The sequence below is a fragment of the Podarcis erhardii genome (assembly GCF_964252035.2).
Source record: "Podarcis erhardii genome assembly, chromosome: 4".
Taxonomy (NCBI): Eukaryota; Metazoa; Chordata; class Lepidosauria; order Squamata; family Lacertidae; genus Podarcis; species Podarcis erhardii.
In genome coordinates, this window is record NC_138508.1 from 61,048,688 (window position 1) to 61,076,219 (window position 27,532).

The 27,532-nt window shown below is 42.4% G+C and overlaps 2 protein-coding genes across 5 annotated transcripts in view; one reads left to right on the plus strand and one right to left on the minus strand.

Moving 5' to 3' along the window:
• Positions 1 to 10,573, minus strand: part of SYTL5 (synaptotagmin like 5) — a 66,586-nt gene extending 56,013 nt beyond the window's left edge. Inside the window, exon 1 of one of the 3 annotated variants that reach the window (XM_081858863.1) lies at positions 10,357 to 10,573. The gene's annotated coding sequence lies outside the window, so the exon portion shown is untranslated. Of the gene's footprint in view, positions 1 to 9,852; positions 9,920 to 10,356 lie in introns of those variants that run through there. The other 2 variants (XM_081858867.1, XM_081858865.1) reach the window with 2 other exon arrangements.
• Positions 10,574 to 15,177: 4,604 nt separating this feature from the next.
• DYNLT3 (dynein light chain Tctex-type 3) lies at positions 15,178 to 25,920 on the plus strand. Of its 2 annotated transcripts, none has more exons than XM_081858923.1 (5): positions 15,178 to 15,342; positions 19,497 to 19,538; positions 20,669 to 20,792; positions 21,755 to 21,832; positions 23,367 to 25,920. In XM_081858923.1, the coding sequence occupies exons 1-5, from the start codon at positions 15,313 to 15,315 to the stop codon at positions 23,441 to 23,443; spliced, it is 351 nt and encodes a 116-aa protein (XP_081715049.1). In that variant the 5' UTR covers positions 15,178 to 15,312; the 3' UTR covers positions 23,444 to 25,920. The 2 variants fall into 2 exon arrangements, with proteins under 2 accessions (XP_081715049.1, XP_081715050.1); XM_081858924.1 differs by lacking the exon at positions 15,178 to 15,342 and adding an exon at positions 16,005 to 16,169.
• Positions 25,921 to 27,532: the final 1,612 nt, after the last annotated feature.

The window sequence follows — 27,532 nt, forward strand, 5'->3', positions numbered from 1 at the left end:
AGGCCATAATGATGTTTGTCGATGCCGAGAAGGCATTCGATAATGTTATTTGGGACTTTATGTTGAAAAATTTAGAGCATATAGAAGTGGGGGAGGATTTCTTTAATGGAGTAAAAGCCATATATACAGATCAGAAAGCCAAGCTGATTATCAATAATATAGTGACAGAAGAGATAAAGATACGAAGAGGAACAAGACAGGGCTGCCCGCTCTCCCCGCTTCTGTTTATAATGACCTTAGAAGTATTACTAAACTCTATAAGGCAGAATCAAAAAATAAAAGGAGTGTTAGTTGGGCAGAATGCATATAAGATTAGAGCCTATGCGGATGATGTAGTTATAATGACAGAAGAACCAACAACTGCAACAGGAGAGATATTAAAAGAATTAGACCAGTTTGGAGAGGTAGCAGGGTTCAAATTAAATAAGAGTAAAACAAAAATAATAGGTAAAAATTTGGATCAGAAACTAACAGAAACAATTCAACAGCAAACGCAAATAGAAGTGGTTAAAAAAGTGAAATATCTTGGCATTTGGATAACACCTAGGAATATAGATCTGTTTAAGAATAATTATGAATCGACGTGGAGGGAAATAAGAAAAGATTTGGAAATTTGGGGAGGGTTGAAACTGTCGTTTTGGGGAAGGATTAACACAATTAAGATGAATGTGCTGCCGAGGTTGATGTTCTTATTTCAAACTATCCCAATAATTAAAGGAAGCCGAATCTTTAAAGAGTGGCAACGAGTGTTGTCGAGATACATATGGCAGGGAAAGAAACCTAGGATTCAATTTAAACTATTAACAGACATAAAAGAAAGGGGGGGCTTCGCCTTGCCGGATGTGAAATTATATTATGAGGCGGTTTGTCTGTGTTGGGTTAAAGATTGGGTAAGGCTAGAGAACAGGGAATTATTAGACTTGGAGGGTTACGACAACAACTTCGGCTGGCACGCTTACTTATGGCAGGATAAATGGAAGATATATAAAGGATTTGGGAATCATATTTTCAGAGGACCTTTAATTGAAATATGGGATAAATATAAAAATCTGCTGGAACCAAAAACCCCACATTGGCTTTCACCTCTAGAAGTCATGTGTGTGAAGACTATTAATATGAGAAATAAATGGGCAACATATAACCAGTTAATAATTAAAGAAGATGGGAAATGGATTGTACGACCATACGATCAGGTTAAAGAACATGTCTATGACTGGTTACACCATCTCCAGGTGAACCAAATGTTTAGGAAGGATCTTAAAGAAAGAGGCTATGCAGAGAAAGAATCTAAGTTCCAGACGGAAATTATAAACAAAGAAGAAAAAATTGTTTCGAAAATGTATAGGATACTGTTGGATTGGAGTTTAGGGGATGAGGAGGTTAAGTGTGTAATGATTCGCTGGGCAAAGGATGTAGGACATAATATACTATTTGAAGATTGGGAAAAACTCTGGAAGGAAGGACTAAATTTCACGGCGTGTGTAACGGTAAAAGAAAACATAATGAAGATGTTTTATAGATGGTATTTAACACCTATGAAACTGTCGAAAATGTATAAGGTGGATAATAAGTGCTGGAAATGTAGGGTTAGTGAGGGTTCCTTCTATCACATGTGGTGGGAGTGTGGAAAAGTTAAACAGTTTTGGGAAAAAATCTATATAGAACTGAAGAAGATTTTAAAATACACGTTTCCAAAGAAAGCAGAATTTTTCCTACTAGGTATATTGGGTTATGTGATAAGAAAAGAGGATCGTAAATTAGTATATTATGCGGTTACAGCAGCAAGAGTAATGCTGGCCCAGATGTGGAAAAAGCAGGAGACACCAACGGTGGAGGAATGGAGATTTAAGCTGTTGGATTATATGGAATTGGACAGACTTACAGGCAAAGTAAGATACATAAGAGACCAAAAGTTCACTGAGGATTGGGGAAAATATGTAGATTACTTGGAATTCATTAGTCAAGGGAAAATAACGCTAAAGGGATTTAGAGACGCACTGTGAAAGACTGTGAGTTATTGTTTAAAGAGAATAGGAGACCAAATAATATGTAAGGTTAATATACATTAAGAAATGTATATAAAAAGGTACAATGACAATATATACTAAGAAATGTGTAATTTAAAGTGTTACTTCGAATGATTTTCGGGAAAGCTAAAGGAAGTTTTGAAAACGAAGATTAAGAAATGTAACCAAAGTGAAAATTAAGTTTCTATATATTTCTCTTACTTTTATTTCTTTCTTTATTTCTATTTGTCTGTGCAACACTTTTATTTCTGTATGTTTATATGTGTGGGCGTGTACATATTCTTTACTTCTATGAAATAAAAATTTAAACGAGAAAAAAAAAAAAAGAAAAAAAGAAAATACCCGCTTCCTGAAATCCTGAAGAACCACTGCTGGCCAGTGTACAATCTCAGGGTTGTGGGATCAAGCCCCACGTTGAGCAAAACGATTCCTGCATTGCAGGGAGATGGACTAGATGAGCCTCATGGTCCCTTCCAACTCTGCAAATCTATGATTCTATTATTCTATGGACCAGTGGCCTGACTCTGCATTAGGCAGCTTCTTAAGTTCCGATAAATGTAACCTTCCTCCTAAATAAAAACTGATGACTCACACTCTCTGCTGACTCCCTAAATTGCAGCTCTCCCAGCTCTTTCCACAGAATTCTCATGAAAGCAAAGACTCCTGAGGAGCAATATGCATTAGAAGAAATGTAACTGAAAGTGAGCATTTCCCTATTTACCTTTCTGTTCTCCACCCTTGTGAGGCTGTGTACACACCATACATTTAAAGCCATTGTCCCTCCCTCAAAAGAAACCTTGAAACTGTAGTTTGTTAAGGCTGGTAGGGATTGTTGCTCTATAAGTGGTAGTAAACTACAGTTCCACTGCCACTTTGGGGGAAATATGTTTTAAATGTATGACGTACATGCAGCCTTGGGCTACATACACACAACATTTTAGCCTAGAATCGTCGGAAATTAATTGTTTTCTATTGCATGTTTCTATTGCTGAAAGCACTTCCTCAGAAACTGATTTCATTCCAAAAACAAGAGCTCATAGCAGATTGATTTTGTGTTACCTAACAATGGGTGGTAGGATGGACACCACATCTGTCCAATGACATTTTGAGTGGTTTATATCAAGATCACAATCACCACCTGGGATACCTGCAGGGAGGAAGAGGAGTGGACAACCTAATTAAGGGGAGGGTTTTCAAGTGCATATCGAGTAACCACACTCACCCTCACCCACAGCAGAATGTAGAATCCATCTAGACTAGAAAGCAGCCCGTACACTCCTGAATTCCTTACTTGATTATCATCCTTTTTCAAAAAGCTTCTGACTCTTGAACTCTATTAGAAAAATATTTGTAGCGTTCTGCATTTCCCCCCCCATAACTGCTGTAAAATCCAATAAGAGTTTAGGTTGCAGCTCTTTTCCTTTGCTCTCTTCCTTCCTTTTGCACTACAAGTTTAATTCCTTAGTAAACTTTGTGAATGTCATCCTAGATATACTGTGTGCTGAAGACCAGAGTCAGATCTGCCGTCATCAAGTGAAACTTAATCAGATCTCCGCCTTGCTTATACAAGCTTTGAATTTGTTCTGTGTCCACCGATGAAGAGGTTTATCGGCTTCCTTTTCAGACACCATGACTCATACTCTCTTGCTTACATCACTCTGTGGACTGCAGTTCTCTGACTCCTCTGTTCAAGACATTTCAAGCAGGAATGGACGTTGCTGCAGATATATTTTTTAAGACATGCTTTGTAAATAAACTACTTTTCAGTTATCTACCTTCTTCCTGCCTTCTTCCAAAACCATGAGTTTAAAAACTTGCTTAAGCAATTTCAGGAAACACTTGCCAACTCCCGATGTACAATTTATTGCAAAAGTTGCATTTTTATTCCATATTGCAGCAATGTACTGAAAGGGTAAAGAATGTTCTTTATTATGCAGGTACTATAAATGGATACATTTTGGCTACATATACTGAATCCAAAGTAGTCTGGAAGCAGCCAGGCATGAAGGGTTAGCATTCTTAAACTAATCCCAGTCAGAAGAATGATCTGTCTGGGATTAGTTTAAGAATGCTAACAAATAGGAGACGATATGTTTTCTGTCTAAAACTATATTACACATAGATAACATTTTAGTAAAATCAAGGGTGCTTCCAGAAAACCTGTTTATTCATCTTGATTTGTTAGGGAGGTTAGACAACAGCAGTTTAAAGATAGCTTGTTCTGATTTGTTTGTGGGGAGGTTAGATGGTGTTATGTCAAAACAGGTGTTATTTCTCTCACTTTCCAGTACACTTTCACCTCACTTTATCATAAAAAGTCCTCTGAGTGACATGAGTTTTCTGCTCAAGACCTCCCAAACAACTATAATTGTGCAACCTGAATTTGCCAGTATGTGACTGAATCCCACCTCAGAACAGTGACATTCTAGAAGCGCCTCAAGAAATAGAACTAAGAGGAGCTATGCTGAAGTAGCAGGTCTGAATCTTGATGACTGAGATTAGAGGCAGGGGTCAGGCTGAGCAGCCATCTGAATGGTAAAATCCCAAGTGCAGTCCTTTATCTCTCCCATGTAAACAAGTGCTTGTTATTCATCCCAATAGGGAAATAAAAGGTGCTGCCCTTCAGACCATTGCTATGAGAGCAAACCCTGATCTCTACTGCTGACACAGGTTCACATGTCATACTAAGGCAAACTATAACTTAGCACAAATTAGCGAATGTGCAGGTTCCCAGTTAGCTAACAGCCACTTTTCTCCTCCTGCAGTCATTCTGCTGCTCTACTGTGGTAAATCAGAAGTCAGTGTGTTGTCTGAACCCGGGCTTGTGAGCTAACCAAGATGACAGGCTAAATCAAACCATGGCTTAGTCCAGCACAGCAGCAAAATAGCAACAGAAGGAGCTAGGTGGCCACAATATCCTCAACAGGATATCTGCACATTTGGTCTTTGGTACTAAGCCATGATTTGGCTGAGTGCTACATGCAAATGAAGTTATAGCATGTGTGTCACTCATTAACAGAAATTCTGAAGAGGGGATACAACAAAGGTGCACTGAACAAACTCCACTTCAGCCTGCAGAGGCCACTGCAATATTTTTCTGCTCCCTCTTTGTGCTAGAGTGGAAGACTTCCCTCTGCTCACTCATACATTCCAGCCATTATAATGGTGGGCATTTTGTTAGACAAGAGCAGAGTGTATATGCCTGAAAGGTACATTTTTGCTTCTTCTGATGGAACATGCTTATTCAGGATCCAAAGATTTTGTCTAACTGAAGCTTAAGTGTCTAGCCATAGGGAAAAGCCTTGACTCCCAGTTACAGCCAATATGTTTCCTCACTATTGTCATGCCATACTGATAGCTCACAGTGGCGGAGCTTCATGCTCTGGCACTGGAGGGCAGAGAGAAGGTGGGGGCATGGTGCGCCGCCCACAGGGGTGTGCGTGCATCCTGGGGGCATGGCACACCACCTGCGGGGGTGGGGGAAGCAGCCGCAATGGCACCCCACCGGGATTGCGCTGCTGGGGGCAGTGCACCCCCCCTGCACTGCTCTTCGTCCGTCAGTGATAGCTCATCCAGGTTTGCAAATACAGGGCCCAAATCTAACCTTGGATCGTCATCTGCATGAAAACAGGAATTAAAGTAGGTAAGGTAATGAGAACTTAACACTGTTTCACAACAGAAGTCCACAAAAAGCCAGCACCAGACTGGCATATTTTAGAAGCAAATAGGCAAACCAGCAAATAGGAACTACAGCTAGATATTAAAAGATAATCGGTTATCAAAAACCAATATCCATTCATTTAGAATCCCACCTACTCTACACTGAGGGGGGAAAACTGAGCAAGTTACTCACAGGAATACAAGTCAGTTGTTGAACCCACACAAATAATATGCTTTAGGCTGCAATTCTGTCTTCAACACTGCAATTTAGGTTGCAGTTTAGGCTGTAACACTGACATAGCATTAAGCCCCACTGATTACAGAGGGACACTTCCTAGTCAGGATGCACAGAATTTGACTGTTACTGTAATTTCCTTTCAACTAAGACTATGACTTGAAACTTAGTGAGGTCCCCCACCGGGTTTCAAGTTGCTTTTTAAACACTGCTGTACACACCATAGAGGAGACAGGGGTATCTTCATACCACGTCCAATTTGTTTCTCCACTGTGAACTCCAGTTTATTTGTGCATGGGTCAATGTCAGCCTGAAATGTACACACATCAGTTTAACTACAGCTTCCACTGGTTTGAGGGGAAGCACATCAAAAGAGCCTTTCTCAAAAAGCTAAGGGATACAGATGGATTGTGTCTAAAATAATGTGTACTCAGCTTCATACACCAGCAGTGGGAGCACATGACAGTGGGCAAGTAGGCAGTAATGTGTAGCGGGTTTAATTGTTCCTCCCAAATCCCTGTTCAAATCACTGCCTTGATCTGCAAGTGAAATTACATGGTGCTTTACTAATGGCTCTGCCACAGGAACAGCTGAACTAAATAGTTCTATCATAGATCTAACAACCACCGCATGAATAGGTACATGAGCCAAGAAAGGTTTGGACATGATCCCTCGCTTCCACACACGCCGGTGCTGTGCAGCAAATCTCTTTTGAACCAGAGGAGAGTTCCACAAATTTGGATATGATATGGGGGGTGGGGAGTAACAGTGAAAGCTAAAATTGTACAAGACATACCAAGAACCCTAGGCACACCTGAAATACTGTTTTGGTTCCTGGCCTATAAACAGTTACAGTGGTACCTCGGGTTAAGAACTTAATTCGTTCTGGAGGTCCGTTCTTAACCCGAAACTGTTCTTAACCTGAGGTAGCACTTTAGCTAATGGGGCCTCCTGCTGCTGTTCTCACCCCGAAGCAAAGTTCTTAGCCCAAGGTACTATTTCTGGGTTAGCGGAGTCTGTAACCTGAAGCGTCTGTAACCTGAGGTACCACTGTATTATACAAATTAAGGGAGAATAGCCATTTTTTTCCTGGGGGTTATCCTGTGGCACCTTGAAAAACTTGTCATTCTCTTAACTGTGAATGAGAGAGAGAAGTTTCAGGAGGAGACAGGAATAACATTGGTTAAGAAAGTGAAATATTTAGGGGTTAATATGACTGCCAAAAATGTGAATTTATTTAAGGATAATTATGAAAAATGTTGGATTGAAGTGAAAAAGGATTTAGAAATATGGACAAATTTGAAGTTATCATTGTTAGGTTGAATTGCTGTGATAAAAATGAATATGCTGCCAAGGATGTTGTTTTTGTTTCAAACATTGCAAATTTTGGATAAGATGGATTGTTTCAAGAAGTGGCAGAAAGATATTTCCAGATTTGTTTGGCAGGGCAAGAAGCCTCAAATAAAATTTAAGATATTAACTGATGCCAAAGAAAGAGGTGGATTTGCCTTGCCAGACCTTAAACTGTATTATGAATCAGCTGCTTTTTGTTGGCTGAGAGAATGGCTGCTTCTTGAAAATACTGACGTGTTGGATTTAGAAGATTTCAATAATGCATTTGGTTGGCATGCATATTTGTGGTATGATAAGGTAAAAGCACACAAAGCGTTTAAAAATCGTATTGTTAGAAAAGCATTGTTTAATGTTTGGATAAGATATAAGGATTTGTTAGAAAAGAAAACCCCAAGATGGTTGTCACCAATGGAAGCGAAGGCACAGAAAAAACTCAATATGGAGGCCAAATGGCCGAAATATTGGGAAATTCTGGAACAAGATGGAGACAGAATAAAATTGAAGAGTTTTGAAAAATTGAAAAATAAAGTGCGAAATTGGCTCCATTATTACCAAATAATGGAGGCATACAATTGGAAACAGAATTGTTAGATTCAAAAATCAAGAATTTGTCAAGAATGTATAACTTGCTGTTGAAATGGAATACTCAGGATGAAATGGTGAAATCGGCTATGATTAAATGGGCACAAGATGTTGGAAATAACATAATGATGGCTGACTGGGAACAGTTATGGACCACAGGTATGAAATTTACGGCATGTAATGCCCTAAGAGAAAATTTAATGAAAATGACTTATAGGTGGTACATGACACCAGTCAAGCTTGCAAAAATTTACCATTTGCCCGATAATAAATGTTGGAAATGTAATGAGACTGAAGGTACATTCTTTCACCTTTGGTGGACATGCCCAAGGATTAAGACATTCTGGGAGATGATTTATAACGAAATGAAAAGGGTATGCAAATATACCGTCCTGAAGAAACCAGAGGCCTTTCTCCTGGGCATGGTCAGCCAATTGGTGCTAAAGGATAGAACTTTTTTTATGTATGCAACAACAGCAGCAAGGATACTCATTGCGAAGTATTGGAAGACACAAGATTTACCCACCCGGGAAGAATGGCAGATGAAGTTGATGGACTATATGGAATTGGCGGAAATGACTGGCAGAATCCGAGACCAGGGAGAAGAGTCGGTGGAAGAAGACTGGAAAAAGTTTAAAGACTATTTACAGAAATACTGTAAAATTAATGAATGTTAGAAAAATGTTAGAATGAAGTTATATGGCTTTAGTAGAAATGTTATAAGGAATCAAATATAAACAGATTAATAGAGTTATAAAGGGGAAAATAAGGTTAAAATATGTTAAGAAAATTATAGGATAGAAAACGGAGGAAGATGGAAAGGAATTGCTGAAACAATTAATAGAAGTGGAATACAAAAAGGGAGGTGTGAGGAGGTCATTGAAATAAGTGAATGAAAGATAAGTTATTGAAATTGTTTGATGTGTTTTAAATTGTTTTTGATGTGTTTTGTTCTGTTAGTTTAATGTGTTTGTGTTAGGTAGTGTTTTTGTATTGTATTGTATTATTTTTTTTCTTTTTTCTTTTTGTTGTTTGTAGTGTTTAAATTGTTGGAAAGTTAATAAATATTATTTTTTTTAAAAAAAGAAAAACTTGTCATTCTCTTAATTTTTGTAATGTATTTTCTTGAACCAAAAACCTTACTGGCTAAATTTTGAACTTCTCCCACATTTTGTGGTTGTATCACAAAACAGCAATGTTTAATATCCTGAGTTGATGAGGCAGCCATAAAAATATGGAAACCCTGTTAAAACTTGCAGAATTAAAGAGCCTACATAAATCCTGAGTTATATGTCTCCTCTTCATCAGACAATACTTACATTGGTAAATTCAACTGATGTTCTTGCACTGCCATGGTGTGGACTGGACATCGCAGCTGGCTTAGTGGAAACTAACCCTTGGTTACCATCCCAAACCTTATTTGTAGTATTTGTAGACTCCTTCAAGGTCATATATACAAAGAGCCTTTTCATGAACCTGAAAACTGGTACTGTATATAACTTGTCTCTTGAGTTTTGTCTAGGATTTTCAGTAGACAATTTAACAAATGCAACCCTATTTCTCTGCATACTGTATGTTACATTGCATTTTGCTTTAATGTAATTGCTAGTATAAAATATTTTTAATAATAATAAATGCTTATTTTTTAAAAAAGAAAACAGCTTAATTATACAAAAGGGAAGGATCACCTGCTCCACACCCCCCCCCAATATAGGAAAGCTGCCTTATTCAGTATTATCCTACTCTAACTAGCACCAGCTCTTCAGGGTTTCAGGCAGGAGTCTTCCCCAACCCCCAGCCACACCTGGAGGGGGGGAAAAACCAGGAATCGATTGCACCTGGGACTTTCTGCCTGCAAGGCTCTCTCTCCCCCGGCGCTTCCATCCACCCAGCACAACCCGGACCGAAATTGCCCCGCAGCTAGCCTGGCCGCAGACGTGCAGCTGCGCAAGTCTCGAGCAGGTGAGCCCGGCGCGAACTCCCGGGAACACTAACCTGAGGCGAAATTATTTCTGGGCAACAACACGAGCGCCTTTCTTCGGGACCCGTCCTTCGCTCGTTTCTAAACAAATAAATCAAACCACCCTCAAAATCCCAGCACTTGCCAGAATCCTGTTTTTTTCGTTTTCCTCAGAGCACCTCTCTCCCTCCCGTCTCAAAACGCGAACCGCCTGAAGTAAAACTCCGCTTTTTTCCGAGCCGGGGAGAGAAGTCCACCGACTTCTTCTCGGCTCCTCCCGCCTCTTCGCTCCGCGCGGGATTGGCGCAGCCAGCCTTTTCCGCGCTCGCCTTCCAAGCACGCGGACTCTACCATGGAAGCGCGAGGGGGGGGGGGAAGGCCAGGTCTCTCCCCCTCACTCGACCCCGGGGGAAGGAGAAACCGAAGGGGGGTGGCGCCCCCCCCCCAGTCGAGGCTGCTAAAGGGGCCAGCCGGACACTGACCGGCCGCGGCGGCAGCTGCTTGGCGGGAAACCGACGCTCAGGAGGCGACGAGCTTACCCTCCGGGTCAAGTCCTCGCTTCTCCCTCTTCGTGCCGCCTGGTCGCGGGTCCCAAGCGAGACTGCTGCGGCTTCCCGCCCGGCCGCTGCTGGTACTGAGCTCCTGCACGAGGAGGAGCATCCCCGCCGCCGGCCTCCCGCCCCCGGCGAGCGCAGCCGGGCCCTGGGGACGCCTCCTCGCTCGAGCGCGGCGGGCGGCTCTCTGTTGTTGTTGATGTTGCTGCTGCCGCCGAGGCTCGGTGCAGAGAAGCGAGACCCCTGCCCGGGCTGGCGCACAGCTGCCCGCGGACGCCGGCTGCGCCCCTCAGGCGCCCTCTGCTGGCGCAGCTCGGGAGGCGCCGCGGCAGTAGGCAGTGTGCGGGGGAAAGACTTTCCGAAAGAAGGGCAAGCCCCTTGCGCGCTTGCAAGACCTCGGAGGGGCGCGCAAGGATTTGGGGAGGCTTGGCTAAGAAGTCTCAGTAGGAAAGAACAAGGGCGGAGGAGGGAGTGGTGGTTTCGATGGCTTAAGCGTTTGGCTGTAAAGGAGGAGGCAAAGTTTGGCACCTGCGTTGCGCACGCAGAGTGACGGGCAAAACTGCAAGTTTTGTGCTTTTAGGTCGTAAACCGCCCTGCGATTCTCGGAGGAAAGGCGGTGTAGAAATTTAATTAGTAAATGAAATAAATAATGGTTAAAAAGGATTTAGGTGAATTCATGGAGAAGGCGGCTCTCAGCTGTTGTTGTTATCGTCTGTCTCGAGAGTCAATGGAGTGCGCCTCTGGGGGTGAAGTCAAAATGCTGCCTTAGCAGCACCTGGGATGCAAGCCTGGGCAGTCTGTATGGAGCTTCTGGGCTGTCCACCAGACGACAAGACACACACACACACACACACACACACACACACACACACACCCCAGCCTCGCTGATGTGGTGCAAGAGAAAGCAGAGCAATAGGTTTGGCACCAGCTTTACTGCAGGAGTTGCTAGAAGGAGCCCTGAAAGTCGCTATCCAACCTTCTTAGCAACTCCGCTCCAGATTTGTGTAGGGTTTACTCCTTAGCCTTTTCTTATTGATGCTTTTGAATTATGGTGCTGGAGGAGACTCTTGAGAGTCCCATGGACCGCAAGAAGATCAAACCTATCCATTCTTAAGGAAATCAGCCCTGAGTGCTCACTGGAAGGACAGATCCTGAAGCTGAGGCTCCAATACTTTGGCCACCTCATGAGAAGAGAAGACTCCCTGGAAAAGACCCTGATGTTGGGAAAGATTGTGGGCACAAGGAGAAGGGGACGACAGAGGACGAGATGGTTGGACAGTGTTCTTGAAGCTATCAGCATGAGTTTGACCAAACTGCGGGAGGCAGTGGAAGACAGGAGTGCCTGGCGTGCTCTGGTCCATGGGGTCACAAAGAGTCAGACACGACTAAATGACTAAACAACAATCCCAAAGATGTCCTGCAAGGTAGTGGGAGTTTAGGATTAGCCTTTTCCTTCTCCTTGAAGGACCACCCTCCCAGATTAATGAGCCCCATCTGCCCCTCACTTCCCTCTACATGTGTAGAAAACTTCTTGACCGTTGGGCCCACTATTGGTCTCATCTGCTCAATTTGGCAGAGCTTGTCTTCGCATGCAGGAAAATTCCCCTACTCACTGAGGGTTTGAGATCCATTGGTTACCCTCACCTAGTTTTGCTGGCCAGTCAAAGCCATTCCCCAGGTTGTGGCTGCTGTCAAATGCTGACAGCTTGTAGGAGCCACAGGTGAGTGCAGGGTATGAACCAAAGCTGGGCAAACTACCCCAGAAGGGGCACAACATGTTCCCCACTAGAGGCATTACCCCTCAGTGGCTACTAGTTATTGGAGACTCTATGCCTCTTAATAATGCTAGGGAACCCTAGAGGAAAGTGTTCATGTTCTCTTTGGGGGCTTCCATTAACATGGGCCTCTGGTTGACCATGATGTTGGACTAGATGAGCTTTAGGTCTGATGTAGCAGGGCTCTTATGTTCTTATAAACTGTTGTGTCCCTAGATACAATTGTTGTTGATTGTTGCCCTGTTTCTTCAAAGAACATTTGCCAAGTGTTCTTTTCTCGCAAACAAGTGGCTCTATATCTGATCGCAACAGAGGGGATAATGAAGACCGGAGAAAATGTGAGATATCTCATATAACCAACATGCTTAAGTCTAATTAATGCATGAAGGAGTTAATACCATAGAGTAAGTTGTCCTGCCAGGCTTAGCTGTGTCCACTTCCCCTCACCTTGGGAAGAACTAGGTCCTCACCTCGCCCCTCCAGATGTTTTGAGACTACAATTCCCATCATCCCTGACCACTGGTCCTGCTAGCTAGGGATCATGGGAATTGTAGGCCGAAAACACCTGGAGGGCCGAGGTTGAGGAAGCCTGAACTAGCTAATCAGGCCTATTGTTCCCTCCCAGTCTACCTGAGAAGCTCAGCATATAAATAGGTTTGAGTTGGTAACTCCAGCTCAACCGTATGCCTCTCGTCAACCATTCTTGAGTGACCTATACCAATAATTTAGGAACTTTCACCACTGTAACTAAGCCAGGTTTTACTGTCTCTGAAACTTTTCCTAAATGCTGTATGGAAAAGCACATGAATCTGACCTTTGGATAAATTGTAAGTAAACGATTTTTTACTTACCAAACACATGGTCTTTTCTATGCTAGGGGAAGAGGGAAACGTTGGAACTCACTTTAAAGGACACATATTTTAAGTCTAACAGTCTATTTTTCTATGCTTTCTTTCCATGCTGCATATTTTATGATTTAAAATATCTGCTGGGGTTCTCTCACGAAAGAGTATTTGCCCCAAACTTGGATCTTGGCATCCAGGAATTCTCATTTTATACTTGTTTTTTCCCCTTACACCAACAGAAAATTGGTAACTAAGAAAATATGGCTTTGTTTAAAACACTATTAAGTTTTGCCAAGCCCCTTTGACAATTTTTGATGTCGAAGGATGTTGCTAGGCTGCTTAATTGCCTTAAAGTTTTTCTGGTGGGAACACTGTTGTTTCAGAATAATATTCACAATACAACCTCTGTATTGCATCTGTGTTGAACAATTATTATATGCTGGGAAGTCTTTTGTTGTCTTAGGGTAGCTTAGTATTTGCAATTAAGGGCTTTGCTTTCTCTGTGTGATGGGGAGCACCAAGCACAGAGATATGTAGGCAAAGTCAGATATCATGGCTATTTTTACCACTACACCTCTGGAGCTGATTTTTGCCACCACTGTAAACAGAACACTAATGATAAAGAATTAGCAGTGTTTTTTTACGAAAGATCGTTGATCCTTTGCAATCACTGTCTGGTCACCAAGGAGAGATTTTTACAACCATTTTCTTATCAACACAAGAAGTAATTTTAATTGACTTTACACATGACTCAATCCTGTGGATTCCAGCCCTGTGCATGGTTCAGTACAGTGGTACCTCGGGTTAAGAACTTAATTCATTCCGGAGGTCCATTCTTAACCTGAAACTGTTCTTAACCTGAGGTACCACTTTAGCTAATGGGGCCTCCCACTGCTGCCACTGTGCCACCGCTGCATGATTTCTGTTCTGATCCTGAAGCAAAGTTCTTAACCTGAGGTAACATTTCTGGGTTAGCAGTGTCTGTAACCTGAAGCATCTGTAACCTGAGGTACCACTGTACTTACTGATTCGAGCCACTTTAGCAAAGAAAGAAAGATTAAAGGTCGTTCTGCCCACTTATTCCAATTTTTACGGTATCTGTATTGGATTTGAAATTGTTTTTTCTATTTGTTGTTGTCATTTCCCCTATTTTTAATGTTTTATGCTTAATCACTTTGGGATGTTTCATGAGAATTAATAAATGAAATAAAAATGATCTTTGGCTCTCATAATTGGGGCATCTTGGGAGAAATTTTGGCCCTGAGTGACTTAATACAAAACACTAAGAATATTTTTGCAGGGAAGCCTGCAGTAATTCCTTCCTATCATATATTCAAGAGCCCATATCTTTAAATGGAAACACCCTACTTCTTCCCTGTTCAGAAGTATGATTGGGCTGCAAGGAAAAATACTGGGAGGTCAAAGAACAACCCTTGCCTCCTGCAAGCCCTCCAAACTGGCAGGAGCAGAGGCCCATACACCCCCAAGAAATATTGCAGCAGAGACTAGGAATTAGTCTGATTGGAATTAACTGCACTTCCATTTGCATCCCTTTAGCCTGGGGCCTAAAAGAGCAGGGAATTGAAGTCAGGCAAGTGTATTTCCATTTTAAGGGTCATATGGGTGGGATAGACCTCAGTTATGGACCAAATCTCCATCTTCATCTCTTTTTTCCTTTGTCACTTTTCCATGGCAAACCAGGTTCAAAGCAGCTAACAGCAACATCACAGGCAATATATGGCCACTATGACACCCCTGCTAAAAAGTGTTGGGGCTGAAGTCCACCTAAAGGCTATGCCCTTTGCCCCAAAACGTTTTATCGTCAGTCTGTGTATGTGTATGCACGTACACGTGCATGTCCTTAAAAGCCGCGTTGAGCCTGAAAGTGGCAGGAGACGTTTTTCTTCACAAATACTCCAGCCCTCAGCCCTGGTATCGAAGACAGATTTCAAGAATGAGCCTCGACCCCGCTAAGAAGAATGTTGTTTCCAGACGGGGGTGGGGGGGTGGGTATGGAATGTCGCAGACGGGTGGCTGGCACCTTAAATAATCGGATTTTCCATGGTGAAGAGGGGAAAACTGCGGGCTGCTGCTTCGATGCGGACGACGTCGTGCGGACGCTGCGAAAAAAAGCTCCGCTCCAGCGACAAGCCTCCAGTGCTCCCTTCAGACGGCAGAGGGAGCTGGCGGAGGAGGAGGGGGTGGCGCCATTCTTTGCGCACCTCCAGCTTAGGGAAGGTGGAGCTGCGGCTCAGGGCGAGGACCAGGGCCGCCTCCGTCACTGCCGGGAATAGGGACGCGCCGCGGCAGCTCCTGGGGCCATGGAAGAGTTTCACCCCCATAACGACGAGGTAGTACGGACTTCCCCCTCGTTCCCCGGTCAGCGGGAGCGGGGCGCCCTCCTCGCCCCAGCCCAAGCTCCCTGTCGCCCCGGCGGGCTGCAGTGACCTGGTTTTTCCTCGTCGCAGCGCAGGAAAGGATCTCGCGCTTGGCCGTGGCTTGCGCCTCTACTTGGGCGGAGGAGGAATAATTAGGTTAGTTAGGGACCCCCCACTCCAGACACGCGGGGGCGGAGGCGCCCTCCGTTCCTGCCACCCGCTTTAAAGCGTGTGCCTGGAGGGGGGGCGGAGGAGGAGAGGGGCGCAAAAAACAATAACAACCATGACTTCGTAAGAGGCCGGCTTGCGCTTTTCAGTCTCGCTCCGACGTGGGTGGGCCTGGTCTGCATAAAAATGTCACCTGGCTCAAGGGTTTCCCCCCCCCCTTAATATATTTATTTATTTTGTGTACGTCTCCACCCAGCCAATCGCAAGCGCCGCTTGTGGGATCGTAGGCGGGGGAGGCTTGGTCCGCCCAAGAATGCTGTCATTGCGACGCCGGTCCTCACGTGGACGGGGAGGGTTGCGCGCGCGCGCGCGCGCGCGCCCCCGCTGCCAATTGAGGCCACTGCAGAATAATGGCAGGCGGTGGTGGTGATGATGGTAACAAAATAGGGTAGTGAAAAGAGCCTGCCATTGCTTTGAAGCCCAATTTGGAAGTGTAGTGGATTCCAAGGTTAAGGCCAAGGGAGGATGGAGGAGGGGGTGGGAAGAGGAGCACGTCAGACAAGAATCCCGTGTTTGAATGCCTGCCGCCCTCTGCACACAATTGAAAAAGGAGAAGACAAAACCTCATTCAGGTAGAGAAGGATAGTGTAAAAGAGAAAGGGTAGCGCTCTCCCTGATGGGTTTTTATGTGTGCATCCAGGGAATCTTTTTAATGTGGTAGCATTCAGACACGCAATCCCTCTGCTCTTTTCCCACTTCCCTTTTCCTGCAGACCCTTCCCTTTGCTGTCATCCCTTGATTCTGTGACATGCTTAGCCTGGTATTTTTTTTTTTTTTTTAAAGTTGGGGTTGTATCCATTGCCAATCATAATCAGAACAGACCCGTGTTTAAGCTTATTTAATTTCAGTGGGTCTACCCTAAGTAGAACTATGCTGACTACAACCTTTGGAGGGTCTGACTGTCATGTCAAAGCATTTAGGACAGGGGTAGGCAACCTAAGGCCCGGGGACCGGATCCGGCCAGATTGCATTCTCTTTAAAAAAAAAAAAAAAATTATTGGATTTTCACATTTTATGACAACACACACACAAACATATAAATGGTTTCATATCTTTGCTTTCATAACCCTCTTTCCCTGACTTCCCCCCGCCCCCCCATACATCCCAATTTCCATATTAAATTCAGCAAGTTCTTATTTCCTTCCCCAATCCTATTCTTATTATGTTTAAATTTGATTCTTTTTGTTAGACCCAATTCAATAATCTTTTACTTATATACATTAGATCCTTATTCTAAGATCAATCAAAATTCTTATACCAAAAATTACCCTTTTTTTATTAAAATATGAATCAACATTATAAAAAAAAGACCCAAAAATCCTAAAATTTTAAATTCTACTTTTTCCCCTTCCCTCCCTGCCCAGGTATCTGTCCCTTCCAAAATAACTGTCCTCTTCTAAAATCCCTAGCCCGGATTTCTCACGTCAGAGGCCTTTAAGTCTATTTCAGTCTCTCCCTGCCTATTCTGTTGGTAATCCATTTTATTGGTCTTCAGGTCTCGGGAGGTCTCTTCATCCTTTCTCAGATCAATCCTAATTAGAAGGACTTGGTGCCAAGGTTCTGCCAAAGGTCCCCAAAGTCCCAAGTCATCAATTCCAGAAAAGAGGAGGAAGCCCCAGTTGTATTTCTTTATTTTTTTAATTTCCCATCTTTTATTGTGTCCAGCGGCTTCCTCCCTTGCTTCTCTCTCTCCATGACTTGTAGTCCAAAGGGCTTCTCTGTTCCTTGGCTGCAAAGAGTCCTGTAAGAAGTTTAACAACTGTACTTTCTCCCCTTCGACCTGTTTTTCCTCCAACTCCAAAGATATCTTTTCTGGTTCAGCTGCAGAATCTTCCAGAGTCAATTCCTTCCTTCCATCAGCAGGATTACTTGTCTTAGAGATCAAGGTCATCAACTGTTTATCCATAATCATAGTTTGCTCTTGTAAAGTTCCCACGAGAAAGAAGGCTCTTTCTATTTCTGCTAGTAGTTTTCCTTCTGCAGCCATTGTAATGTCTCCAGTCCCCTCTAGAGGGATTGCCATTGTTAAAGTTCTGTACCAACAGTCTTTTTAGCTCGTTATTTACTTTGTTTCCAACCACTTCTAGTTGAATATAACACTTTGTAAATCCAAAAGATATAAAGTAATACAATTCTCTTAGTCCTGCCGTTTGACAGCTGTCAAAACTCTGTTCTTTCGCGCTAGGCTGTTACAGGGTACTCCCGGGTTCGGGGGGGGGGTACACAGAAATTTTCTGAAACTCTCCTCTTTCCTCCAGCACAGCTTAGAAAAAAAAAACGACTTGTTCACGTAAATTGATAAAGTCTCTGTCAATCTCCGAAAGACACGAGATTATTCCTCTCTGATCTTAGGCTTTCGCTCCTTGCTTTATATTGTCTGTATGAGGGGGGGTGCGGACTTCCCTTTAGCACGTCCCCCCCGGTCGCCAGATTAGGGATAAAATTTCTTTTAAAGATCGAATTTCCTTTACTCATGGGGTGTTTACTTTCGGTCCAAATTTCGGGAAGAAAGTTGACGCTCTCCGGCAATGGCTTGCGGCTTCACTCCACTGAGGTAGCGGTCTACTCTCAGCACCACGCCACTCCTCGTACCTTCTCCGCAGCCTTTAAAAAGGCTCTTTGACTGTCGAGGAGGGCGCTTAAGGTGCCCACCGAGTCACCAGGTCCACAGGTATCCGCATCTGTGGTTTCTAAGGGTCCCCGCGTCGCCGGCGCGGCAAGACCCGTTCTCAGCGGAGCCGATTCCCCCCGGAGCTCGGAGGGAATCCGCCATTAATCCGATCGCGTCAACCCGGAAGTCCGCCAGATTGCATTCTCAATCTGGCCCACGGACGGTCCAGGAATCAACGTGTTTTTACATGAGTAGAATGTGTGCTTTTATTTAAAATGCATCTCTGGGTTATTTGTGGGGCATAGGAATTTGTTCATTGTTGTTGTTTAGTTGTTTAGTCTTGTCCTACTCTTCGTGACCCCATGGACCAGAGAACGCCAGGCACTCCTGTCCTCCACTGCCTCCCGCAGTTTGGTCAGACTCATGCTGGTAACCTCGAAAACACTATCCAACCATCTCGTCCTCTGTCGTCCCCTTCTCCTTGTGCCCTCCATCTTTCCCAACATCAGGGTTTTCTCCAGGGAGTCTTCTCTTCTCATGAGGTGGCCAAAGTACTGGAGCCTCAGCTTCAGGATCTGTCCTTCCAGTGAGCACTCAGGGCTGATTTCCTTCAGAATGGAGAGGTTTGATCTTCTTGCAGTCCATGGGACTCTCAAGAGTCTCCTCCAGCACCATAATTCAAAAAAATTGTTCATTTCCCCCCCCCCCCCAAAAAAAATAGTCCGGCCCACCACATGGTCTGAGGGACGGTGGACCGGCCCATGGCTGAAAAAGGTTGCTAACCCCTAATTTAGGATGTAGTTTTGTTTTATCCTGTGTCAGTCTTGTGTAATAGAGGATACTGTTCACTAGGATAATGTGATACATTAGCTTTGACATAGACCTTAGATGCTGATGCATGAATTTCAGGACACAGCCAGAAATTGTGTGATTGTAAAATCCATTTGGGACACTGGTGATTGTGATTTTTTAATAACACACGTAGTTTTCAGTAAGATATAAGAATTTGGCATTTATGCAGCTGCCGTGTGCATCAAATTCATGAGCTGGTGATATCGCCAGAATAAATGAAGATTATGAATATATGGACCTTGTTTTGGAGAGTTTTGTGGACTTTTTGAATAAATAAATTCTGTCTTGGTTCATTATTTCTTCCAAAACCTGTGTGGCAGCTGCAATTTTATTTTATATTTTGTATTCTAAAATGCGTAAGCAGCTCTAGAATTAAATTTTATGAAGGGTAATAAAAATAATAATTTAATTAAATAAATCTCTTATATTATTACAGATGACCTTCAATGGTGAAGAAGCGCACAGTATTATTAAAGATGTAAGTTGCACATTTTAGTATACAGTACAGTATTTATGTGTTTTGGTGACAAAATGAATTTTTGCAGTTTTCTGTTTCCAGGAATAATGGGTATCCCTGAAAGACTTGCACCAGACAACCTGTATTGCCTGTTCAAAACTAAGTCCCACTAAATTTAGTGGGGCATGCTCCCTTGCTGTGTTGCACCCTTGAGCTGCAGTCATATGGACGTCTATTGGGAATATAGCTAATTGAATTCAATGGGGCATTTTTCTGAATATACATGGATAGGATTGCACTATCAAGATCCAAACTCTTTATACTACATTTTCAATATTGGATGTTTAAAATTTTGTACATTCTAATAGCAAGACCAATGGCTTTTATCATACTCTCTTGCTAACAGAAGAGGAAGGTGATTTTTGCTAATTCACACCCCCGCCCCCCGCAGTCCTCTGACAATCTGTTCCAGGGAGTGTGGACATTGTGGAACACTGGGAGGTGGCAGTAGGGCCTGCAAGGGGTATAAGGGGGAAATCACTTCCCCTACTTGTGCTAGAGGGAAGCCTCTGTTGTAATGGAATCATTCCATGAATGGAAGAAACCCTTTTGATTCATGAAAATACAATGGTGACTGAGATGGCAGTCCTGTGCAGGTGAACTGTTTAACTGTCCTTGAAGTCAACTGGATTTATTTCTGTAGCTGTTGTTATGTTGACTGTTATTTGATTGTGGCCCACGGTTAGCCCCGGCAGAGAAGCTGCTCAGTATACTGAGGCGATAGGACCACCCTGTCTGAATTTCAATGCTGCAGCAACTCAGAACTGTACCATTTAAAAAAATATATCCAGCTCAGCAGGATATTTTAGTCCTGTTGGGAAAGAAATTCAGATTATTAAAATGCTCTTCTGGATTCTGCATGTTTGTTACATGACTCTTACCACTGAGATGGGAATGGTATAAACAGTTCACTTACTGATTTATGTGCCTCCATTTAGGAGCTCTAGCCTAGGAAAAGAGGCAAATGAGAATCTCTTTCTGACATTTGAGTTCCTTTACATAACAAAGTGGGGCTAGCTTAAAAGTATATATGTTTATACTACTATCTATTTTTAATACTTGTATTTAATCAGATTTTTATTCCTTTTTAGTGCATAGAAGGTGTTCTGGGCAAGGCAGATTACAATCACGACAATGTCAATCAGTGGACTGCAGCTATAGTAGAACAATCTTTAACACAACTGGTAAAACTGGGGAAGACGTATAAGTACATTGGTAAGATTCTGTGCATATATGCAGTTAATATTAATTTTACAATTAATGGGGAGAAAATGATTTCAGGCCTACTTTTGTTAGTAAAGGTAAAGTAAAGGACCCCTGACAGTTAATTCCAGTCACAGACAACTCTGGGGTTGTGGTGCTCATCTTGCTTTACTGGCTGAGGGAGCCGACGTTTGTCCGCAGACAGTTATTCCGGGTCATGTGGCCAGCATGACTAAGCTGCTTCTGGTGAAACCAGAGCAGCGCACAGAAATGCTGTTTACCTTCCCACCAGAGCGGTACCTGTTTATTTACTTGCACTTTGACGTGCTTTCAAACTGCTAGGTTGGCAGGAGCTGGGGCCAAGCAACGGGAGCTCACCCCGTCATGGGGATTCAAACCGCCGACATTCTGATCGGCAAGCCCTAGGCTCAGTGGTTTAGACCACAGTGCCACCCGCGTTCCTATATACTTTGTTAGTAGAATGAGGCATATAAGGTTCTATGTGCTGCACCCCACCCACCTTCGTGAGAGCATTGAAGGCAGTTTTGCTCCAATTTATTATGCATTTTACTATAATAATATGGAATGCGGCGGGTTGGCGAGGGCTCTATTTTCAGATTCCCGTGGCATTTATTGGTCATCTGCTGTTGATTATCTGCATCAGAAAATTAGCCAGGCATTTTCAACAGACTTCATAAGCCTAGAATATCAGGGCTGTTCAGGAAGCAGCCCACCATTTTGAGGAGGAATATGTCTCACTGCTTTCTTAAATAAAAGAAATTTAAAGAAAAAGGATCACGCTTTTGTGGCAACTTAAATATTATAATTCAATAGAATTTGTTTTTGGGAAAAGGCAGGGGATTTTAATTCATACTTTAACCGCCACTTAGTCCTTTCAGTTGTATAAAGGAATAGTGAAGTCTGATTGATTAACCTACTTTATTGATAAACATGGGATTTTGTTCTGTCTTCAGTGACCTGTGCAGTGATGCAGAAGTGTGGAGCTGGTCTGCATACAGCAAGCTCATGTTTTTGGGATACCACAACTGATGGTAAGTGCCTGCCTGCAGAATTGAAGCAAACTACTTTATGGAAAAAAAATGACTTTTCACTTATTGTTGTGAAACATTATGCTGCAGTTGAAAGGCGGTTTGAAGTGTCAGCTCACATATAGCCCCCAGGATATAATAGGTATATAATAGGTACTGCCTGAAATTAGGATCATTTCACCCAAACTATATGTTACCCACTTTCTTTACCCAGGTCCCCAAATGAGAAAGAGATATAAACCTGCTGATAAGGCCAGGCCAAAATGAAAAGGGCTGACCAATCGCTTTTGGTTGCATGGAAAAAATGCTTTGGCTGAAGGCCAAGGACTGTTTCTTTAGATGAGTTTAAATCTGACATGGAATCGTTCTTGATGCCTAAGTTTGAGTAGTATTTGAACTTTATTCACTCTCTGGATCAAATCCGTCTTACTGCAAGGCATCATGAAAGATAAGAGACTATTCTCCTGGATACGTGGTTCTAGTTCATGAGGGCAGACATCGTTCAAAGCGCTGAACAGCTCTGGCAGACTTCACTCCTCAGCATGACTATTCCAAATTCATAGTTATAGAATTGAAAGAGAAGAACTAAACTTAACAAGGTTAAAAAAAACAAATCACCAAGTAATCATATATGCCAGTACTTCAGTGACCGTTATGACTCGAAACTGTAACGAAGAAAGAATGTTCATATTGTTGTAACTTTATATTCTTCGTGTTTTGTGCTCAGTAAGTTACATGATTAAATATATTACACTATGAGACTTGTATTCGTTTTCTGCTATGCTGAGTACCGGCAGGAAAACACTGAACTGTGCGCCAGTGCTGGTGGTGTCCTTACTTTCTAAGAAAAATCACATTCAAGGCAGCTTAGCAAAAAATGCAACAAAATGTAAAAAGAACCCTAGCAACAAAGCATACGGTTTTATTGCACTGAGCTGGCCATAGCTTTATGCCTGGGGTAGCAGTAGCCACCAGCACAAAGGAAAAACACATCATGGTGCCTGAGTTGATCACCCAAGGGCTTTTTTTTTTTGCAGAAGAAGTAGCTGGAGAGAATCAGGGGGCTGCCTGTGGCCTCATAAGAGCAGCCCTGTTCTTTATCATTGGCAAAAGGTTTGATTTTCAAAGTGCTGTAGGTTCTTAGTCAACTACAGGAATGGTAACTTGGACTAGATCACATGCCCACCATCAAAGTCCTGTTGACAAACTGAATCCATGCTGTAGTGTGCTTTAATACTATTTAACCCCGGTGACCATCTATGAAGGATTTTTCTGAGTTTCTGACTCCTAAGATGCATTATTGTGCAAGCGTTGGGACCAAGAGCATGAAAATGATTAGCCAGAAGTATGTTCTGTAGAGTTCACAGAGATCTACTTCTTTGTAAGCATGTTTAGGGTTGTGGCCCAGATCTGTCACCAAAAGCAATGTTTGACAGCCTCTAGGGATTATCTTTTGTAAATGAGTTCGGGTTACTCGGTTGTCCTCTTAAGAATGAATATCGAACTTGACCGCTTTCTCTTCTTAAATCCACTATAGGTACCTGCACAGTCCGATGGGAAAACCGGACTATGAACTGCATCGTCAATGTCTTTGCTGTAGCCATTATTCTGTAGCAAACTGGACAAATTGCACTAAGTTATGCCAAAGCCTTTAAGAACAAAACTATCAAATTACTTATAGTACATTGTAAGAATTATTAAATAAAACTATATTTATGCACTAAAGAGAGAGCAGGAAATGTGCTTTTAAAAAAAGTCTCTGCACAATATATATTATATTATAGTATAGTATATTATAGTATATATAGTATATAGTGTAATCGTTTGGCTTAGCCAGCTGGCAGCTTGCTAGAGACCAGCTGTAAAAGAAAAAGGACAATGTTTTGAGCATTCTAGGACTGTGGTTCTCTCTGCTCCCCACCCTGCAACCTGCAAGAAGTGATGGAAAAGTTACGTAAAAATAAGAAAATGCATGTTTGCCCCCACATTACCACTGGCACTTCATACACAGCAGCTTAATATAAATGTAATTAGTAAGGGGGAAGAGAATATTATTTGTAACACACACACACACACACACACACACAATTGGTTCTGAGTTATGGAAGTTGATGCCTTAGAATAGTGGTTTTAAACCTGTGTTCCAAGGAATCCTTGCACTCCCATCTGTGCTGCTTCAGTATAATGGCTGATCTCTGCCTCCTGAAAACTAGAGTTGTGAGAGTGTGTTGTTTGCTGTAATGCACACACTCATTTGATGCAGTGCAACAGCTACCACCTAGTCTCATGCGCACAACCCAGAACATAATTCCAGCATGAATAGGTCCCACAGCAGGTGAAAAAAGTTCCCTGAAAGCTGTAAGTTTGAAATCCACTGCTGCTTAGACTATTGGTGTTTGTGATTTATAATGCATAGTAAATTAAGCAGCGAGGGGGGAGGAAGCAGAAAAACCCAACAAGTTGTAAAAGAATATTTTCATGATTTAGGCACAAAATTTATAAAGCCAAAGTACCTACTTTTCTCAAACAGGGTATGAATGTTCAGCAAAAGAATGTATTTTTCATGTTGCAAGGCTGTGCTTACACTGTGGCACAATTCTTAAGGCACATTCGTCAAAGTGGGGAAATTGTATTAAAACATTCTGCAACATTTGGATCAGTTATTGGTGCATTAACTAATATTTGGTGCATCAGCACAAACTCACAAACCAAAAGCATTAAAATAATGTGCAGATAATACATGTGCAAATACTTTAGATTAGGACATTAAAAGTTTAGCAATGCTCTCATGATACCATTTTATTGCATATCTCCCAGGCAGGACCAGCCTTTGGCTCTTCAGATTCTTGAAGAGAGTTGTACTTGCTCATTTCAAACTATATAAAAGTAATGTTTCATATGTAGCACTTGGAAATAGAATAATTTGAAGTGGGGACTTGTCTGTGTCTTAAGGTGCACTTACTTAGGCTGTAGGTATGTTACTTACAGAATAATTGACTGGCTACGGTCCTTACTTCCTAGTAGTGTTCATAGAGTTAGACCATAAAGCCTTGCTATTTATGTTATTAGTTAAAATAATTCTGCAATCCTGTGCTTACTTGAGAAAAAATTGCATTGAAGAGAGTGGAACTTACTTCTGAATAAACAGGCAGGGAATCAACAGTATGCTTCTTGCTTCCCAGATCTACCTAAATTAGAAAATTCTCCACTTCAAGTGGGTAATCCTAATAACTTGAAGAACCACTCAATCAAATATTAAGTACCTTTGCAAATATGTTTAGTATATAGGATTCTATTTTTTCATAAAAAGTTACATTGTTTTGCAGTTATTTATATACCTAGTAGAACTTGAAGCTATACTGTTGCATTAAGCATTTTTGCCTTTTGTCAGCACTGCAACAAGCTGGTTTCAGTTGCAGTTTATGTTTAGAATTTTTTTATCATTGCAATGGTTTTGCTTTGAATTACTTTAACATTATAATATGTAAAGCACCAAAGGTCTAGCTGTTTTTCGTTAATAAAGTTGCATATTTAAGCAAATACCATGTTTATATTCCATATTGATATAGCGCGAACAAAGATATCTCTGTACTCTTTAAATGAATGTACATATCTACAGCAACAGAACTAAAATACTATGCGAAGTTCTCTCACAGCTCTGGATTCAAAATTTGCTCTTTTTCTGGGTGCAAGCTATTTTCATCTTTTTCCTGAAGCAGTAAAAGATAATAATGAAGAGAGAACATTTTACAGATGGCGGAAACACTATAGAATACAGATGAATGCAGTTTTCTGAAACAACTACTAGTAAGGGGTTTGGCCAGAAAATAAAGACAAAGGTACAATCTACCATTTACTCTTTTTTATAATAAACTTCTGATGCTGTTACTGAGACTAGATGGTTTTATTTGCAATTGTATTTCTGGGTTTTAAAAAATGCAGTTGAATCTAAGTTGTGCTGAGAAAACGAACGCTCATCAATATATCTTATGTCAAGATTGCACTAGAAATAATGCTGGTATTGGTTTTAAAATAGGTACAGTTTGTTTTAACTAACAAAATAAAAATAAAAGGTGCCTGCCTTATCTATACTCTGTGTCTTTCGGATGAATTAAGCAAATGATTGCTAGAGCATTTAATAGGGCATTTTCTGTTCTAAAATTATCTTCTAGTCTTTTCTTGATGTGTTGAGATCAAGCTTTCTTTGTCATATTCTATTGTGTTAAAACAACCCCTCAGGCTACTGTACCTAATGCTTTTTAGGCACAATTCCCAATAAAATTCTCCTCCACAGGCCCCACTGAAGTGTGTGCTAGCCATGTGAGATCACAGTGTGCTTCTGAACAGCTCCCATTCATTTCATTCAGCCTTGCACAATATAATATCTCAGGAGACATTCAGTGAAGCTGAATGTTGGCAGATTCAGGAGAGAGAAAGTACTTCTTCACACAACACGTAAACTCTTGAATTTTCTTTTTCAAGAAATAGCAATTGCTTAGGGGTGACTTTAAAAGGGGATTAGACAAATTTATGGAGGACAAGGCTATCAGTGTCCACTAACTGATAGGTACGTTCTTTATTGTTGGGGGGCAGAATGCTCTGAAAGCCAGTAGCAGGGATTCTCAAGCAGGGAGAGTGCTGTTGCACTCGGGTCCTGTCTCTGGGCTTCGCATAAGCATAAGGTTGGCCACTGTGAAAATAGAATGCAGGACCACATGGCCTTTGGCCTGATCTTAGGGATTTCACCCTATGTATTTAGCATTGGTTTCAAATGTTAATTTAGAGATCCTTTCGTGCTTCGTGGTGAAAAAGAGCTCTGACTACTTTTCTGAAACTGGTGTCACTACCATACTTGGTGCATATTTTCCTTCTGTTCCATCAAAACAGCGCTAGAATAAATATTGGCTCGCTACCCCTCGTAGTGGTACAGCAGGGACACTTGCAAGTTTTAGCATATATGACACAAGGATGCTGTTAACAAAGAAAGGCTGGGGGAAGGTATGTGAACCAAGGAGGAAAGTGGATTGTGATTTACAAAGGGTGTGTGTATGTAACTTTGAAGCATTTTAGAAACCTAAATGATATGGTTGGTTGGTTGCATCCTGTTTCATAATTTCTTACTCTTTATTAATTACATAGGGACGCGGGTGGTGCTGTGGGTTAAACCACAGAGCCTAGGGCCTGCCGATCAGAAGGTTGGCGGTTCGAATCCCCGTGATGGGGTGAGCTCCCATTGCACAGTCCCTGCTCCTGCCAACCTAGCAGTTCGAAAACACGTCAAAGTGCAAGTAGATAAATAGGTACCGCTCCAGCGGGAAGGTAAACGGCGTTTCCGTACACTGCTCTGGTTCACCAGAAGCGGCTTAGTCATGCTGGCCACATGACCCGGAAGCTGTACGCCGGCTCCCTCGGCCAATAAAGTGAGATGAGCACCGCAACCCCAGAGTCGGTCACGACTGGACCTAATGGTCAGGAGTCCCTTTAGCTTTACTTTATTAATTACATATATATTTCCCTGGGCAGCCCAGGACCTCCACACACACTGCCCAGACTTGTGCTCCAGGGAGGTCACTTCAGTGCTACTAACGCCACAGTTCGACTTCACCCTTAGTGGTGAACTCACTTGTCTAGGACAAGATGGTTGGATAGTGTCTTCGAAGCTACAAACATGAGTCTGACCAAACTGCGGGAAGCAGTGGAAGA